The sequence below is a fragment of the Notamacropus eugenii genome, chromosome 4, assembly GCF_028372415.1.
Source record: "Notamacropus eugenii isolate mMacEug1 chromosome 4, mMacEug1.pri_v2, whole genome shotgun sequence".
NCBI classification, from domain to species: domain Eukaryota; kingdom Metazoa; phylum Chordata; class Mammalia; order Diprotodontia; family Macropodidae; genus Notamacropus; species Notamacropus eugenii.
Window position 1 is genome coordinate 248,558,736 of NC_092875.1, and position 20,344 is coordinate 248,579,079.

A 20,344-nucleotide genomic window follows, 5' to 3' on the forward strand; every position below is an offset into this window, starting at 1 on the left:
TGGTATACTAAGTAGATTTTTTTTTATGTATATTGTTTTACAAGATAATTAGTAGAAAAAATATTTTACATATTGCAAAAACTGGCGGCTGAGTTGAAATATTTAATATTCTACTTTGAAGCTTAAGTGTGATTTTGGCCACACAAATTTAGGTTATTGCTGACACAACAATTTGGTTGAATTTTTTTAATACTGTGATGCTTTATAATAGAGTAACAGTGATACTAGTATCTCAAAAGTTATACCAGAAGAATACAAAGTCTAGTAAGTTCTACTAAGCTAGAAATGCTTTGATTACTGGTTTGGCAATGAACATAATGTCTGTGGCCTCAAGACCAGAAAAACTAAATCGAGAAGTTCATCCCTAGAACATTATCAGGCAATAAATTATTTTTGCCACAGCAACTCATGAAATTCTCTCTACTAAAGTGAAAAAGGATAGTGAACCTTCATAGGGAAAATCAGTATCCCCATACTAACGAAATTATGGATTGTTATAAGCACTGATGTATGAAATAATATGCTTTAAAAGACAGCATTACTTCCAATTACTGTGTTATGAAATAGGTCTCTATTTGGTCAATAAGTTATAGAACAAAAGAACTACTGGTAAAAGCAGTTCTTAACAAGTAAAATTGTCACCAGATCATGAAATAATTTAAGTTCTTTTAATTTTCAAAAAAACAAAACAAACAAACAAACAAAAACTTGCCAGCCTGATGGCCAAGCAGTCAAAATGTTTTGTTGTTTGTTTTTTTTTTCCAATTCGGGAAACACTGATCTTTAAAAAGGTCAAGGATAGGCTAGAGTATGGTACACATAAATTCAATGAAGTTGCTTACTTATATACATCCTCCCCTTATCTGCTTAATATATAAAATAAGAACTAAACATAGTGACCAAGTTTCTACTGTTTGTCAAGAGATTTAATTATCTTTTTTCAGTTCTAATTCTTCTGCCCTCTACTGTTTTGTGTACCAGATGCATGGGAGGAAAGGTAGCAACAAGGGGAAAAAAGTCTGCAAAAAAGGACCTATTTCCCTTGAATTAAACATTATGACATTACTGCACCACATCAATCACTAAAACAAGGGAAGGCACTGATGTCACATCAGATGAGGACCTTACAAATTAGACACTGCCACATGGTCTTACCTCTAAGCGGTGTAGAGAACGATGACAAATGGTTTTAAATGAAAGTACCAACCAGTTATACATCACTATGGCTGCATTGTTTAAACACTAAAATATGCAATGAAGTCATAAAGGGCAGGAAGGTGTACAGTAGTCAGGCTCCCCCTGGCGGCACAAGTCTTTAGCTAGAATGATATTCAGTCTCTAGCAATATAAAAGCAAATCAGTCCATGGGTATATGAATATTTACAGAAATATTTCATGACCAGACTTGTGATTTTATTGGTGTAGGAAACTCTCAATGAGGAAATTTCTTCCACCAAAGCAGACTGGTAATTATTCTGCCACTTTTTAATCTTAGAAGTTAAATGACTTCCCTTAGAAGACAAAAAAAATGAGAAGCAGGCCTCAAACTTAGGTCTTTCTGACATCAAATGGTCCTTACACCATGTTGTCTATCATATAAACTTATACCAAAGCACTTTGAGAGGTAAATATTACTTTGATAGGTTCATCAAGAAGGAGAAGAGAAAATCATTTCTACTTTTATGTAAAGGGGCAGTTTGGAAAATCCCAACTATTTTGACATTCTTAAAGTTAGAATTAGCTGAGAATGTAAGCCTATCTTCTTATAATTTACCTGTAGAGATTCCCTCAAATCTGCTGTAGAAACAGCATCATCTTCCTCTTCATCATCACTTAATTGATCCTGAGAACAGTAGTGAGTGCTGTATGCAGAATGATCTTCTATTGCTTCTAGCCAGCTCTGAAGCAAATTAGATATGGAAAAACATTTTCACACACAAAATACATAATATAACAATTTCACTGTCTTGGAAATACAGAAAGAGTTATATGTGAAAACTTAATACTAATGCCTCAAAAAAGAAACAACTCACAATAAGTCATTTGTCCTTAACATGAATGGATAGGAATTCTTCTAAATATATTTAGAAGGGGAAAAAAAGTCTCTTTCCTAAATTAACATTTCCACTAATATTACCATTCATTTATAAATGCAACTAGATATTGAATAGTGGACTTTAAAAAAAGTCATAGTTAATTACAGGATTCTGAACACCAGAAATAAACATCTTATATGATGCGCCCAGAGAGGATTTTAACTATCTATAATTAAAATTGCAAGCATAGCAAATTAAAGACTCAGTTTGGGAAACTGTTTGCCTAGCACATTAACTTCTGTGATTTTTGAAATTACTAATTTCATTAGGCCATGAGAATACCAAGTCTAAAGACATAAGTCTTGATTACATTTTATTTCAACATAATTCAGTCAAATCTTACCATTTTCTTAAATGCTTCTACAAAATATGTACATGAACTTGATAGTTTGGAGCATTTTATTTCTCAATAATATCGCCAAATATGGCACTGCTAGACTCAGGACAAGTCACTTAATGCTCTTTCATTCTAATTTCTCATGTACAAAGACAAGAATCTAGATATCTTGCTTTGCAGGAATATAAATATTGCATTAAAATGGATGAAAACTGAATTTCCGTGAAGGCTGTAAACACTATTTTCCTATTAATTACTTTTACAAAACTAGATACATGTTCCCACAGAAACAACCCCCTAAAGAATGTTAACTTTTACCTATAAGTGAAGAATGCACTCCAGTGCTGGACCAGTCCCATAATGGGGTCTTGTAGTACCACTGATTCAAAGTGAGAAGGGACTTTAAAGGTACACTGGTATATAACTTAAGATGCTTACATGCCTGCTGCAAATGTAAATCCTCATACAATTCATATTTGTTGTACTCTTACTTTCAAACCTCTGGGATCTTTAATTCCATCATTCAGGTCATCCCTAACAAACAAAAAGTTCTCTGATGCTCTGGAATGCCCTGACTCCCAAAACTCTACTTACCACTTCCCTTTTCTCTAGATTTTTACAATGTTTTTAATAGAATTAAGCAGCAATAAATGCCAATATCTTACATGTCCTGTTCTAGCTTAAAAATTCAATAAGTTGAAGACTATAAAATAAGTTAGTTACCTATTTCAATGAAGTCTAAATTGTACATATTTGGTTTACTTAGAAAGAGGGATTGCTCTAGAAGAAGAAAATTTTTAGTATTTTGTAAATAAAATATGGAAATCATTGAAAAAGAAAATTCATTGTTTTACTAAAGAGAAATGCTCATAACAGACTCTAATTATGCAAAGGTCATAAACAAGACTTCTTAAATTATATCTAAATTGACCAATTAGCATGATTCGGAGGTGTAAGGTGAGATATTAAAATATAAATTATTTGAACATTTAAAAATTTTTAATGTTTTCACATATATTTTAAATTATAAGAAAAAAGTAGTTTGGTATTTTACCTCTCTGGACTGTTGAAGGCTATTCTTAGGAACTCTGAAACCATGCATGCTATCATCAAAGCATTTGACAAAGAAAAGGCAACTATCAGTGGGTTTTACCTGAAATAAAGAGAAAAGCAGTAAGCCGATCAATTCTCAAACACATCAAACAAAAAACTCACATCTCTAATAATATTTCACTATAAAATTCTAAAGTATGAAATATCTTGTTAAAACTTAGCTATAAAATTTTTTACATACTGGCTCAAAAAAAAAAAAAGAACCAGGAGTTAAAAGGGAAAGTTTAGCTAATTTTGAGGGAAACAAGTTCAAACTGAAAAAGTCAGACATGCTTCATACCATTAAAATATCATAAATTATTATATACTGTGATTAAGTACACTTGTTGTAACTTATGTAGATGGAAAAAGAGCCAGATAGCAGAATAAAGCATAAACTTGTTTGAATTCCTTCAAATTCACCTCCAAAAAAGTATAAAATAATGCCTTAAAACAAATTTGAAGGTGGCAGAAACAACAATTTTCCATTCCATGATAATTTAGGTTGAAAGGAAAGGTCTCTTTCAGTCAGCTAACAGGGGAGTGCAGCCCAGTGACGGGAGCATCTGGGCAAACTAGCAGCAACTCACCCATAAGATGCCAGCTTCAAGGCCCCACCCCTTAGCACAGGGAGGCTGGCTGGGAGGCCCTGCACCCCTGGTCCCACGTCCCCGACACAAGTAGCTTAGAACAGTGCCTGTCTGCTCCAGGAGCAGAGTCCAATTTTAAGAGTTGTGAAATAGGCTGGAAAAACGAGCAAAAAGCAAAAATGAAAAAACGAATCTGACCATAGAAAATTACTATGACAGGAAAGATAAAACACAAACTCAGAAGAAGACAAGAATGTCAAAACACCTACATACAAAGCTTCAAAGAAAAACATGAACTGATCTCAAGTCCAAAAAAACTCATTGGAAGAGACCAAACACAAAATCAAAAGAAAGAAAAAATAGAAGAAAATATGAAATATCTAATGGGAAAAACAACTGACTTAGAAAACAGATCCAGAAGAGACAATTTAAAAATTATTGGACTACCTGAAAGCCATGATCAAAAGAGAGCCTGGATACCATATTTCAAGAAATTATCAAGGAAATGGTATCTTTATCAGACAAACTTACTGAAAAAAATTTTCCAGTTGTTTCCTTTTTAATCTTAGGTTTATTAAATTTGTTTTTTGCAAACCCTTTTAATTTTATGTAATTAGAATTATTCATTATATCTTCTGTGATTCACTCTATTGCCTCTTGGATCATGAACTTTTTTTCTATCTTATAGATCTACATGGTAAATTTTTTTTCTATATTTCCCAAAATTTCTTTATGATGTAACCTTTTACATCTATGCAGCTTATTTTTATATAAGTAGAAATGTGTTAATCTAAATCTAATTTATTCCAAGGTGTTGTACAATGTCCCCATTGTAATTGTCACGTAGTGAGGCCTTATCCTAGTAGCTGAGAACTTTCTGTTTACTGAGTATTAGGATATAACACATATGCACCCAGTCTGGATCCAGTGACCAACTGTGGTGCAATCTATGAGCTTTGAGTGAACTCGGTTTAAAGTTTTGTGAAGAAAAGATGGAAGGAAGGAAGGAAAGTCTAGCCAGTAAACCCCAAGTTGACTGGGCTGCTTCTGTCTATCAAAATTTACCTTCTGAGGAGAGGCAGAGGGAAAAGACAAGCTGAGTTAGCCAACTAGCTGGGTCCCCATTCAGGCAGCTTGGTCTACTCACAAGTTGTGTTTGTCCTTCGTCTTCGAAGAGGACCATGACATCAGGGAAATTATGACATCCCTGTTCAAGTTCCACTCAATGGCTGTATTTTGGGCCCTCCTGGCCTAGAGTAAATTCAGTGGTAACTGCTTCTCTTCCGAAGAGCAACCCTGATGGTCTTCCCCTCCTCGCTTGATGTTTTTTTTTCTTTTTTCTAATTAAAGGGACCATCCCTTGACTCACAGCAACCCTGATGGTCTTCCCCTCCCCACTTGATGTTTTTTTTCTTTTTTCTAATTAAAGGGACCATCCCTTGACTCACTGCTTAAAGAGGACTACTAACTGAATGGGCATTATCTCACTCGGTACCTGAAAAGACCTTAGCCTAAAAGGGCCAGGATCTTCCATTGCATCCTAGGTCATCTCCAGTCATCCTGATGAATATCTGGTCACTGGATCCAGATGGTGCTGGAGAAGAAAATGTGGCTGGTGATCTTGTACAGCCTGCCCTCATTCAAATCAAATCAACTGTAAGTCACGTTATCACTTCCCTGATGTCATGGTCCTCTTTGTAAACAAAGGACAAACACAATATGCACCTCACCCCCAATTCAATGAACTCCTTGGTTCCCTTCTCCCTATATATTTCAGGATCAAACATAAAACCCTGCATATGGTTTTTAAAGCCTTTCTCAATCTGGCTCCTTTCTATCTAGTCTTCTTATACTTTGATTCCTTTTGTAATCCAGCCACACTGATGAACTTAACTGTTCCTTACACATTATATTCCCAAGCCTCAACTCTTTGCTTTGCACTGGCTTTCCCCTATGCCTGTAATTATCTCCTTCCTCAACTCTCATTCCGAGCTTCCCTGGCTTCCTTCAAGACACAGCTTAAATCCTACCTTCCATAGAAAGTCAATCCTTTTCTCCATCCCTTCTCCAGTCTCCATTTCTCTAAGGTTACCTTCCATTTATACTGTATGTATCTTATATGTATAGTTATTTGCATCTTGTCATCTCTATTAGAATGTAAGTTCCTTGACCACAGGTACCATGTTTTTGCCATAGGGCCAAGACCATATCACACAGTGTCCCCAATCCATTCCCTCCTCAATAAACATAAATGGTTCCCTGTTGCCATCAGAATCAAATATAAAATTCTGTTTGGCATTCAAAGCCTTTCATAACCAAGGCCCTTCCTACCTTTCCAGTCTTCTTGTACCTTACTCCCTGCCAAGTACTCCATGATTCAGTGACACTATCCTCCTGGCTGTTCTATGAACTAGACACACTGTATCTCAATAAGTCAACAAACATTCATTAAGTGCCTAATATGTGCCAAACTGCCCATAACTAGAGACCAAATTGCCAGCATTTGTTAGATTATAGAGAAAGCATAGGAGTTCTAGAAAAACCTCTATTTCTGCTTCCTTGACTACATTAAAGCTCTGGACGGTGGATGACAACAAAGAGATGGGAGTACCAGCACATCTTACCTGTCTCCTGAGGTACCTGTATGTGAGCCAACAACAAATATTTAGAACCAAATATGGAACAATTAATTGGTTTAAGATTGGAAAAGAAATATGACAAGGCTATATATTGTCACCTGATTAATTTAACTTACATGCAGAGTAAATCATGCAAAATGCCAGGCTGAATGAATCAAAAGCCAGAATTAAGATTTCTGAAAGAAATATCAACAATCTAAGATATGCATATGATATGACTCTGATGGCAGAAAAGTGAAGAAGAATTAAGAGACCGCTTGAGGAAGGTGAAAGAGGAGAATGTAAGAGCTAGCTTAAAGCTTAACATCCAAGAACTAATATCTTGGCAACCCATGAAATTAAAAGATGCTTGATCCTTGGAAGAAAAGCTATGGCAAATCTAGACAGCATACTAAAAAGCAAAGATACTACATTGCCAACAAAGATCCACATAGCCAAAACTACAGTTTTTCTAGTAATAACATATGGCTATGAGAGTTGCACTATAAGGAAAGCTGAGCACTGCTTAAGAGATGCTTTTGAATTGTGGTGCTAGGGAAGATTTTTGAGAGTCTGTTGGAAAGCAACGAAGTCTAATCAGTCAATACTCAAAGAAATTAATTCAAACTATTTACTAGAAAGTCAAATACTGAAACTCAAACTTAAATACTTTATCCACACACTGGAAAAAACAATGATGTTGGGAAAGAGTGAAGGAAAAACAAAACACTTTTTGCACAAATAAAGTCAGATCTAAGTAAGTGGAAAAACATCAGTTGCTCATTGGTAGGCTGAGCTAATAAAATAAAAATGACAATTCCACATAAATTAATTTACTTATTTAGTGCCATACCAATCAAATTACCAGATAATTATTTGCCAGAGCTAGAAAAATGATAACAAAGTTTATCGGGAAAAACAAAACATCCAGAATATAAAGGGAATTAATGAAAAGAAATGCTAGGGAAGGTGGCCTAGTACTACCAGATCTCAAATTGTATTATAAAGCAGCAATCATCAAAACCACTTGGTACTGGCTAAGAACTAGAGGGGTAGACCAGTGGAATAGGTGAGGTATTCAAGACACAGTAGTCAATGAATATAGCAATTTACTGTTGATAAACCCAAGAACCCCAGCTTCTTGGAAAAGAACTCACTGTTTGACAAAAACCGCTGGGAAAACTGGATTACAGCATGGTGGAAATTGGGCACAGACCAACGCCTGACACCATACACAAGAATAAAGTCCAAATGGATACATGATTTAGATATGAAGGCTGACACTATAAACAAATTAGGGCAGTAAGGAATAGTGTATTTTCAAATTTATGAAGAATGAAGAAATTTTTGAATAAATAAGAGATGGAGAACATTATGAAGTGCAAAATGGATAACTCTGAATACATTAAACTGAAAAGTTTTTGCACAAACAAACCCAATGCAAACAAAATTAGGAGGGAAGCAGAAAACTGGGAAAGAATTTTTGCAACTAGTATCTGTGAAGAAGGTATCATTTCTAAAATACATAGAGAACTGAGTCAAAAGTACAAGAATACAAGTCATTCCCCAGTTGATAAATGGTCAAAAGACATGAACAGGAAGTTTTCAGAGGAGGAAATTAAAGCTATCTATAATCATATGACAAAATGCTCTAAATCACTATTGATTAGAGAGATGCAAATCAAAACAACTCTGAGGTACCACATCACACCTATCAGATTGGCTAACATGACAAAACAGGAAGATGATAAATGCTGGAGAAGGTAGGAGAGCTGGAACACTAATTCATCGCTGGTGGAGCTGTGAGCTGATCCAACCATTCTGGAGAGCAATTTGGAACTATGCCCAAAGGACTACAAAAATGTGCATACTCTTTGACCCAGCAATACTGCTTCTAGGACTGTATCCCAAAGGGATCATAAAAATGGGAAAGGGTTCCACATGGACAAAAATGTTTATAGCAGTACTCTTTGTGGTGGCCAAGAACTGGAAATCAAGGGGATGCCTACCAAATGGGGAATGGCTGAATAAGTTGTGGTATGTGAATGTAATGGAATACTATTGTGCTACAAGAAATGATGAACAGTAAGACTCAGAGAGGCCTGGAAGGACGTATATGAACTGATGCTGAGTGAAAGGAGCAGAACCAGGAGAACATTGTACACAGTAACAACCACAGTGTGTGACGATTTTCTCTGGTAGACTTAGCCCTTCGCAGCAAGGCAAGGACCTAAAAAATTTCCAATGAACTCTTGAGGCAAAATGCCATCCATATCCAGAGAAAGGACTATGGAATTGGATTACAGAATGAAGCAGAATATTTTCTCTTGTGTTTTGTTTTGATTTTTCTCATGGTTTCTCCCATTCATTTTAATTTTTCCATGCAACACGACTAAGGTGAGAATGTATTTAGTAAGAAGGTATGTGTAGAACCTAAATAAGACTGCACACTGTCTCAGGAAGGGAAGGGTGAGGGAGGGGGAGAAAAATCTCAGATTTATGGAAGTGACTGTAGAACACTGTAAACAAATCCATTAATAAAAAATTTTTTTAAAAAGACTCAAGGGAAAAGGGAACAGCAGAAGATAAGATGGATAGATAATGTCACGGAAGCAACGAACATGAGCTTGGACAGACTTCGGAAGAGGGTAGAGGATAGAAGGACCTGGCATGCTATGGTCCATGGGTTCACAAAGAATGTGACATGAATGAATGCCTGAACAACAACAACAAATGTACCAGGCACTGTGCTACACAACTTAACAAATATCTCATTTGATAACTGAGGCTCATCCATTCTCCACCTGATAAGTGATCACAAGATATGAGCAAGCAGGCTTCAAGGGAAGAAATATAAGCTATCTTTAGTTAATCGGTCAGTTAATAAGCACTTATTAAGCACCTACTATGCATCAGGCACTGTGCTATGTGCAAGAGTTGTAATGAGAAGAAAAAGACAATCCTAGGCTTCCATAAACAAGCCATTCCACCTCTTAGCATGCTTTGCTGATTATCTCTAATTAGGTTGTAAACTCCTTAAGAGCACGGATTGCCTTTTCCTTCTTTTTGTATCCACAGTGCTTAGCACAATGTCTGGCACATAGCAGGTGTTTAATAAAGTTTATTAACTAACTTCACTGAAGAGTGTAATGGTACATATACTGACAGATGTGTTTAATCTGTCTGTTGGTTAGGGTTAACTATTTTTTCTTCATCATTACAAAAGAAGTCTTACTGCGGAAGACAAGGGTAAGAGGGGTATATTCAGAAATGACTGCTGTAAAATCAAAAGGTATAAAATTTTTTAAATTCAATTTAATTTTAAAAATCAAGTTAAACTCTATTTATAATATTCCCTTGACTACCAGTTTGTTAACTGTCAAAAAAGGGATTAAGGCTAGTTACTCATTCTTGCTGAAGCTTTGCTGGTTCTTCATGATCACTGCTTTTTTTCATAGATGTTACCTAAGTATATTCTTAATAATTCTGTTCTAGAATTTACCACAAATAAAAGTCAAATTTACTGGCCTATAGTTTGCAAACTCTATTCTCTTCCCTTCTATTAAAAATCAGGTTGAGCATTTTCCTTTCTCTATAGTCTTATATCTCTCCTTGTTTTGCTTTGCTTTAAGATTGGGTCTCCCCATGTCACCCAAGCCTGAAGTGCAGCAGACACACCAGTGATGATTAGCAAGGAAGTTCTAAGATGTTCCAATTCAGACCCAGTCACTTTGCCCTTCTTTAGGAAGCCTGTTGACTCCCTGTTTCCAGGGGCTCATTATATTTGTTCCAGACTTAGTTCTTACAGTATATCACTATGTAGTACATATGGTCATGATAATTATGAATCTATCAAAGGTACATACATGCTTTCTTACAATCTATATTGGGGATCAACTCCCTAATGAACATTTTTGTTTTGTCTTTTCTAATCCCAAACTTCCTAACAGTGCTATCCCAAAGCAGAATGGGATGCCATAATTTAAGGTATTGGATTCCCTTTCCTTGGAGACCCCTTCAAGACACGTAGATGACCACTTGGCAGGTATGCTACAGCAGAGATTCTTTTCAAGTATGATTGGACTAGATAACTACAGAGGTCCCTTACAAATTTCATACGCCATGATAGTGTGCTGTCATTGACAAAATAATAATAATTATCATTATGAGGCACTCTTTTATCTGTTGTCAGTTTTCATCACTCCAACAACCTCAAGTAGCAGTCCTTCCTCCTTCTTTCCCTGAAAACACTGAAAAATTCCTTTGCTATCTTTAACTTTCCTTACCAGCTGGAGCTCATTCTAAGTTCTGGATTCATCCTATTTTACCTAACTCTTCCTTCAATCTTAATTTTTTTTGGGAGGAGGGAAAATATTTACTCCCAGGCTTTTGTGCAGAATATGTAGCCAGCTGCTCTCTCCCCAGAAGCCTTATCCTGCTGACCACATTTCTTCCTACAAGTCTTATTTTCTTTGTCCCTGAAGCAAAGGGAATATGAAAACTGGAGGCAAAGGGGAAAGATGGGGAACAGCAAACGCTGAAGACTTAGAACGATGACATGGAGGGAATGGAGAACTCTTTCTAAAGGGACGAGATGATGTATGGAGTCAAGGAGCAAGGACACACCAAAGGATGGTAGTCTATCTTCTACCTTACTAGGGAAACTTGAAGCTCCCTGATTTCAAGGGACCATAGCTGTATTTAAAAGAGGCTTCACAATGGAAAACAAACCCCCCATAATGGGGGCATCTTCATCCTATAATGCAATTCTGTGTACTGTATGTTGGGTGCCACTATTGAGAACCACCTCTCCACCTATGACTTCAACCAGGCAGGATAAGTCTTTACAAGTTTTCTAATAGTGCTTGCTTTTCAACATTCTTCCTTAGCATCTGGCTCAAAGAGTTGAAAAGATGGTTCATATCAGTCAGAAGTGCCAGCTCAGTTTCTGAGGAGATGCCAGTCACATACACAGAAGCAGAGGTAGATGTTGTCTCTGGACAATACAGTCAGTCCTTCCAAAAAGGCAATCTCAGTCCACCGGTTCATTGGGTCTTGTTGGAAATGTTCTTCTCAAAAGCCTTCTACTCTTGGACACTGGGCTAGGTGTCATCAAAGTACTTGGCAAAAATCAGTTTATCTCCATCATGGTTCAGAATCAGGATAACTTAGACTGTACAGAGAAGGTTCCAGGATCAACACTTCCATATTGTTCTGCAGCTGGTCTGCATGTATCTTTAAGATTTTAATTTGGTTGGTGAGTTCTCTGTGCATCCATATTGGTCTCTTCAGATAACTTCAGTTTGCTTCCTCATTGGAATTGTTTCTTTTTAAAAATAATCTTCAGAACTTCCTTCTTGAAACTTTCCTATAGCTCCTGGGCTGCCTGCCCCCATAAAATTTTACTCCATGTGATCCTATCTATCCTTTTTCGGAGTCATTTGAAATCTGATCTCCCACAATCTATAGTGTATGTAAGATTAAGCCCCTTCTCTATCAGAAAAATCTAAGTATTAACAGTGTTCACTTTTCCTCAAATTCTCATAATTTCCACCCTAGCAAGTTCTTACAATAGAACAAGCAGTGCCATATAACAGAACTTTCCCTTATGTATTCTTCCACTTTTTAAATGAAATTCCCATTAAAATAAGTAAAATATTATTAGCTACTCTGCCTTTGGCAAAGAGAGAAAGCTCCACCAGATGTTTTAGAATGCTTAATTCCACATCTAATGTTTCTATGCAAGATTTATAATCTATTTCATGAATTCCTCTTTTATTTGCTCTTTCTATCCAAATTGTATGTAGCATATTGCCAGGACAAAATTGTTTCTATTTTTTCTTCCAAGTGCTCTTTACCATACCTTCCTTCCCTATGGATCCCGGTTTCCTTCAACTGAGCTTATGCCTTTAATAGAATGGAGAAGGAAATGCAAACCATTCCAATATCTTTGCCAAGAAAACACCAAATGGGGTCATGAAAGGGTCGGACACAAGTGAAACAACTGAACAACAACTTTAATAAAGTTAACTTACCCTACCTTTTGCTTATCTTAGGTTTGGGGTTTATTTTTTTTTAATTAAAGTATATTCACTCAGAGTCAAATTCTAGTCATGAATATTATCCCACCCAACTTCAATGATACATATATGAGGTATCATTTTGTTAGGACCTTTAATTCATCATACTTGTTGCCCAAACTTTGTGCATTTGTGTATAACTGTTTGAGGCCATGGGTTTTACTACTATCTCCTTTCTTGGATTTTGTCACCTATAAATTTCTAGCTATTAAATAGCTATTCTTTCTCATTCATTTGATCTACTCCCTGTGGTATCTCCTGTAGAAGGTTATATATGTAGGTAGTTTTCTCCCTCCTTCAACTTTTTAAACGTAAAGCCCATTTGATTTAAAGTCCAGTTTTAGGACAGCAAGCATCCACTACTCTCAACAATTATATACAGTTGCCAATTTTCACCTCATTTCACCCATCTGTATATCTAATGAACTAGCTATCTCTTCCTTCTCTCCTTCACCCACCTTGAGCTGGGTGGAATTCTTCACTTTCCAGATGTTCTGTAATACAATTAAATCAGTATTTTGCCCTTCTTGTTGATCTAGCAATTTCTCCCTTCTCGTCCTCCTTCTTTCTACACTTTGAACTGGGCAGAATTATTCAATTTCTATATGTTCTCTAATAAAATTAAATCAATATTTTGCCATTTTTGTGTATCAATTTAACTAACAAGGTCATAAGTCTTCCTAACCCCGACAAATAAAATGGTCCAATTTTCAACGTTCTTCTTTCTGATCCCATTTCCAGGAATAGACCGTGGAGCGTGTGCAAGGATTTCATTTATTGTATTGTGCTATATAATATCATCTGCTGCCTCTTCTTTAACTGTAAGCTCTCACTTCTAATTTATAATTTTATTTTCTATTTGCTTTTGAGTTTAAGTTAGTGTCTGGCAAAGGTTATCAGAAATGTCAACCACTAGATAAATAACAGCACAAGAATACTGTGAAATTACAGATCACCAATTATATCTATATTCAGTTATAAAGAGAAAAAATATTTCTAAAAACAAATACTTTTTATTATTTGTAGGCCTGTTCCCATTTCCTAACTCAGCACACAATTTGTACTGAAAAATCCAAAGTCTGCTTCCTACCCCTACATTCTGAAATCTCCAGAATGGTAAATTCCGTAAACATTATTTTTTTAAATGATAAAGATAGTATTGGTTTTCACACTAGCATTGATATTTCATGGAATGCCAAGTTTGACTGAGCTGCTTACACAAATTATTCCTAACATTCATTTCAAGTCTTGGTTAAAATTTGTTTTTCAAAAGGTCAAAAAGTCAAATTCTCTTCCTACCGTACATACAGCTTGAGTCAAATGTTTGCATCCTTGGCGGTGAACATTACTCACTGCATCAGGCCTTCCAGAGGGAAAAAAATAAAAACATCTTAAATCTATATACTAGATGTAAAAATTTGAAAATTTAGTAAAGATACATAATACTTACTGTTTCCTATACCATGAAAGAACTCCATGTTCTAATACTACCCAGCATAGTCTCCAACCAAGAAATCTTGAACTCTGAGGAGAAAATGAACCATTTAACAAGATGGCATATAATTTAAGTACAAATATATGAATTTTCACAATTATTACTGCAATTTTCTTTTTGGAATGAACTTTTTTTAGTTAAAGGTATTAATCAAGGATCAGATACAACCTTAGGTACTACAGAAGGTGAAAAAACAAATATTCTTGTTCTTTTTTTCATCCTGAAATGGTTATCTGTTGATGATTAGGTTCAAAATTTACACAAAAATGTAATAGTGAAACCAAAACAAGGATGATGCTAGGCAGATCAATGCTCACTACAAACAAGTATTCTGTTTCTGACCTTAGTTATAATGGGAGATTTTATGGGCTAGCACAAAAGCTAGTTCATAATGATGATGACTTTGAAAATTCCTAATTAACTTACTTCCCAGAAAAAACCTAACATATACCCAGAAGGAGTGTATATGTGTAGGAGTACATGTTTATTTAGAGAAGAAAAAACTACAAAGATGGTCTGTATTAAAAACTGAACCATAAGATTTGTTACAAATAGGCTGTAAACTACTCATATCATAAAAAGGTCGTGGCTCTTAGCATCATGGAAATATTTTAGAGCGAGCAAAAAGCATGTTATAGGCAAGACTGCTGCATTAAGTAGGAAGTTAGATTAGATGACTCCTAGGGATACTTCCAGCTTTATGATCAGATGTTGTTTTTAACAACAATTCACTAGCTGAAGCTTACAAGTCACATCTTCTCTGCTTTAAAATTTCTGACAAGCAAAATAAACCAACACCTACCTTCCAGAGAGGACCCTCATATCGTTTCAATACTTTGTAGACGACCTATTTAAAATATTTCCTCATTAAAATGACGTTTTATAACATCACACTTTTTCTTTCTAAAATAACTATGTTTGCAAACATTTTAAACACTGACACATACCTTATTACCACCAAGTGCATGTTTCATTTCTAGACCTTGGGCTAGGTCAAGGGGTCTTTGATCTATATAAAAGCAATGAGAAAAAATATATGCAGAGTGTAAGGAGTCTAGTGTTCCAACTGTGACATATAACTAGCATTTCCTATTCTACCACTACTTCTTTTCTACTCCATCATCATTACCTACAAGAATTTCCCATTGCATATCACCCCTTTTTACTCTGTTCTACAGAACATCCTTTTCAATGGCCATCAATCAAGCTGTGACAAGATGTAAGATAACCCCAGGAGTCTTGGAATTCTAGGAGGGAAATGAACCTCAATATAATTTCACCTAACCAGCTTTATGCTTAGGAAAGTTTTTAGAAACAAAAATAAACTTATTGTTTCACTAAGTGGCAAAAGTGTTCCAAAAGTTGGGGCTCAACTTGGCCTCTTGGTCCAAGAATCAGGGTTGAAAACTTATACTAGAGCAAAAAACTAGCACCATCATAGAGCTATATTTTTGTACATACTCAAAATACTATGCTTCATCAAATGAATTTTAAAACATAACATCTTTGAGGTTATTTATTGGTAGGTATAGGGATGAGACCTGTGTTTAGGGAACTCTCAGATGAGGAAATTCCACCTACTAATCTAGAGATGATTAGGGCTGTGAGAGATTAAATGATCTGATCAAGGTCACAGTCAATATGCATCAGAGGCATGACCTTTATCTCTATCATAAAAAACAAGGTTCTGAACAGTCAACAAAAGTCAGCATGATGTTATGAAAGGACTAAATATACAAAATACAAAAGATCCTTCCGTCAAAGCTTCTACAGTCCAGCTGGTAAAAAAATATATATGAAAAAACATGGCAGAGTTTGGCTCAGTTATGTAATATGTCCACAATCTTCATCAAACAAACCCATTTCCCAAAGGGACTTATATAGTGGACTTTCTAGAATAAGGGAATATCAATATTTAATCAAAGGACCAATTAGATACTACTGAAGTATTATCTGTGATAATTAGAAATAATCTCTGTGAGGCAATGTGTAATAGTGAGTGGATAGAGAGTCAAGCTTGAAGCCAAGAAGAACTAGATTCAATCCCTATCTGGGACACAGACTGGCTGTGAGAGCCCATGCAAGACAGGTTTCCTTTCGTGGTGGGCTCTGGGCAACTTTCTAGGACACCAAGCTATACAGAGTTTGCCAACCTGGATTGATTGAGAAAGTTTCCCCACTGGAAGTTCCCAAGATTACTGAAATCACAGGTCTAGCACAGTGGGGAACCAGTGGCTTTGAGGCCACTTGCAGCCTTCCAGATCCTTGGGCATGGCCTCTTTTGACTTAGTCCAAGTTTTATAGAACACATCTGTTAAGGGAATTTGTTCTGTGAAGACTAGTCTAATCTCTATTTCTATTCCTAATTAATTTGGAAATCTTTTCAGGAGTGTGAATGTTTTTCACTTTGAAGATTAAATGATGGACTATCCTATACAATAATTTAATGAAAGCTCTTTGATAAAAACTAATAATGGCACATAAAATTTTATTGAACTTATACATTATGGGGTAATAAAATAACTAAATTCATTATTGCTTACCATTTTTGTTTCTCAGATTAGGGTCAGCACCACTTTTTAGAAGTTTTAAGGCACACTGCTTATGGGCACGATAGGCTGCACAGTGCAGGGGTGTATTTCCCATTTGGTCGGAACAGTTAACATTGGGGGGATTTGGTCTGTTGAGCTGAAAATGATAGGAATGCTTCAAATAACCACATGTTAATTAATCAATTAAGTACTATGCATTCATTCATAACTAAAATCTCATTAATGGAATAACAGTGATTGTTTCAAAATGGGTCATTATAGATCTGAAAGCTCATCAGATATCTTCTGATTAATAGCTAATTTCAGCAATATTCATTCTTTGTTCTGAATTCCCCATTTCTGATAACAAAATATTACAACATACGTCATGGATATATTATTAACATATTAACATATGCTTTGTCATTTTGAAAGATTTCATTTCATTTTGCAAAGTTAAAAATGTTTTTCTTTTAAAAGTCAGAAACCTGAAATTTGAAATTCAAAGAAATTTTTGTTACAGCTCAATTAACAAGTCAAATAATAACTCAAGTTGGCTAGTCAGGCAGATGAAATTCAGGACCACTTAAGAATTTTAGGCTTAATGAGAATTTGTGGGAAATAAGACTAAAGAAATAATAAGAATAAGAGGTGAACAATGGTTATGAATCTACGATATCCTCACAACAACTCTGAAAAGTATAAGGAAATTAAGGCAGAGAATGGTAAAGTGACTTGCCCACGGTCACACAGCTTAGTATCTGAAGGAAGATTCAAGTTTAGGTCTTCCTGCCTCTAACTGGCAATCTCTATCTACTGTGTCACATAGCTGCCTATGTGAAAGGTGCTAGACATACAAAGATAAAAAATAATAGTCCCCACCTTGAGGAATTTACAGTCCATTAAGAGGAATAAGATATGTACAGAAAAAGACATAATATAGGGTACAGCCTGAGAGATGCAGAGATTTTACAAAATTATGAAAAGACAACAGTTTAGGCTGGTGAAAGCTTCATGGAAGAGGTGGCACCTGAACTGAGGGTTCAAGAAGTATTTTAAAAAAGAATGATTTCCTGATATGAATGAGGGCATGAATGAAGTAGGAGGTAGCACAATGAGATCAAGTAAGAGCTGGTCAGACAGTTTAGCTGGAATGTAGAGAGTGTACAAGTGAATAGTACTGAAACATGACCAGAAAGGAAGGACAAGTTAGAGTAAGATTGTAGGGTCTTTAAAAGCCAGTCTAAGCAGTTAATTTTTATTCTATAAGAAATACAAAGCCACTGAGTACATTAAAATAAAGTTTTCTGATTTAGCCTTGATCTTGAGCTCTCTTAGAAAAAGACTGTTTAACAATATTTGAAATTTGTTGTTAACTACAAAATAAACAAAAGCTACTTTGTGGTTTGCTTATGCTTTTAAAAATAATTATATATTTTTTTTACCAATGTTGTCAGTCCTGCCATGTTTCCTTCTCTTGCTGCTTCCAAAAGCAATTCTTCAAATTTTCTTTGCTGAGTCCTTTCTACAGCTGTTGGTGAAAAGAATGAAATTTAATCTCTTCTAAATCAGAGGATCTTTTTTCAAAAATTTTAATTGTAAAAAAAGGAAGTAAGGTGATTCTGATGTTTCCATTAAATAGCTTCTAACCTTCTCTTTAATCTCTCCCTTTCTACTAGATCCTTCCCTACTGCCTACAGACTATTGATGTCTCCCTGATATTTAAAAAAATACTCCCTTGATTCTTCCATCCCTGCTGTCATTCTATTTATATAAACACATACATACGTATATACACATGCACATACATACACACATACACATGTACACACACATATCCACCTAGGCTTCTGGAACACCACTCTTTCGTCATTCTCTTCCTACCTATTAAATCACTTCATCTCAATCTCTTTGCTACATCACACCCTCATCCAGATCACACCCTCAAGCTATAGGGTTCTGTCCAGGCCTTGTTTTCTTTTCTCTATACTATTTCATACATCAGCTTCCATGGATTAATTATCATCTCTATGCTGATGATCTCAAAACTACCTATCCAGTCCTATATAACCTCTTTGTTGAAATCCAATCTCACATCTCAAAATGCCTTTCAGAAATCTCAAACTGAATATCCAGTAGACAACTTAAACTCAAAATGTCAAAACTGAACTAATTATCTTTCCCCTTAAAAGCCCCCACCTCCTGCTTTCCTATTACTGTAGAGGGCAACACAATCCTTCTAGTCCCTCAGAATCACAACCAAAGTGTCATCCTTGACTGCTCTCTATCTCTCATCCCCTCATATCTAATCTTCTGTCAAAGTTTTTTCACCTTTGCAACATCTCTCTCAAATGTCACCCCTTCTCGCCTCTGACAATGCCACCACCCTGGTACAGGCCCTCATCACCTCATACCTGGACTGCACTAGCCTGCTGGCTAATTTTCCTGTCATAAGTCTCCTCATTCTCTTGTCCATTCTCCATTCAGGCACCAAAGTGATTCTCCTCAAGCACTGGTCCTACCATGTCACCCTGGCCTTATTCCCAGTAAACTCTAATGGCTCCTTATCACATGATTTTCTATTTGGCATTCACAGGCCTCCATAAACTAGCCATGTCCCCTGCTTTTCCAGCCTTCTTGTACCTGAAACTTCCCGCAACTCCAAGTATTCCTTGACTCAGTGAACCACAAACAAGACACTCATCTCTTGACTCCAGTCATTCTCTATGGATGTCCTCCATGCCTAGAATGCTCTCTCTCCTCAACTCTACCTCCTGACTTTCTTGGCTGCCTGCAAGTCCTAACTAGAGTCTCACCTTCTGCAGTAAGTCATTCCTCTTAATTCTAGTGTCCTCCCCTTATTAAATATTTCCTATTTATCCTATATGTAGCTTCCTTGTAAATACTCTGTTTGCCTGTTGTATCCACTACTAAATTGTGAACTCCGTAAAGGGGGGGATTTTTTTTTGCCTTTCTTTGTATCTAGCACTTAGCACAGTATAAATGCTTATTCAATGACAGTATGTTCTTTAGGGAAAAAAAGACAAAACACTTTTTTTTCTATTCTTATTACCCTTAATGACTCTCCAATTACACAGTGTTATTTCTTTGCAGTTTGAATAAACTAGTTTACAATATTGAGATCTTCCTTAATGTTCTTCCAGTATTCTATTAATACTGTATTCATTATCAATACAAATAATTGTTGATTCCCACTACATGTAAGAAATAATATTAGGCGTTTACATTTTAATAATGAAGGTAAAAGAGGCCCACGGTTAACAGACCTCTAAATTATTAAGAGAAATGTAAAATAAATAAGTTGATACCAAAAGAAACTAAAAAAAAAAAAATTCATATGCACAAGTACATGAGGCTCTAAGGCACCAGTTACACAGAGGTTCTGATAAGTGGAATTATATGTAAAGTGAAGGATCCAACCTAACTTCGAAAACCACTGTAAACATTTATATTTGGATTCTATATACCATGGTCCTATGATTAG

The 20,344-nt window shown here is 35.7% G+C and overlaps 1 protein-coding gene and 1 pseudogene across 8 annotated transcripts in view; both read right to left on the reverse strand.

Moving 5' to 3' along the window:
• The window catches only part of OSBPL1A (oxysterol binding protein like 1A), a 324,266-nt gene that overhangs the window by 221,652 nt on the left and 82,270 nt on the right, over nucleotides 1-20,344 (reverse strand). For 7 of the 8 annotated variants that reach the window (XM_072604414.1, XM_072604417.1, XM_072604412.1 and 4 more), the window contains 8 exons: nucleotides 18,285-18,370; nucleotides 16,852-16,996; nucleotides 15,256-15,317; nucleotides 15,111-15,155; nucleotides 14,264-14,337; nucleotides 14,113-14,176; nucleotides 3,488-3,586; nucleotides 1,775-1,900 (listed from right to left, as the gene is read on the reverse strand). In XM_072604414.1, the coding sequence (XP_072460515.1) occupies nucleotides 1,775-1,900; nucleotides 3,488-3,586; nucleotides 14,113-14,176; nucleotides 14,264-14,337; nucleotides 15,111-15,155; nucleotides 15,256-15,317; nucleotides 16,852-16,996; nucleotides 18,285-18,370 (701 nt within the window). Of the gene's footprint in view, nucleotides 1-1,155; nucleotides 1,223-1,774; nucleotides 1,901-3,487; nucleotides 3,587-14,112; nucleotides 14,177-14,263; nucleotides 14,338-15,110; nucleotides 15,156-15,255; nucleotides 15,318-16,851; nucleotides 16,997-18,284; nucleotides 18,371-20,344 lie in introns of those variants that run through there. The other variant, XM_072604419.1, reaches the window with a different exon arrangement.
• On the reverse strand, nucleotides 11,333-12,093 carry LOC140501145 (coatomer subunit zeta-1 pseudogene; annotated as a pseudogene).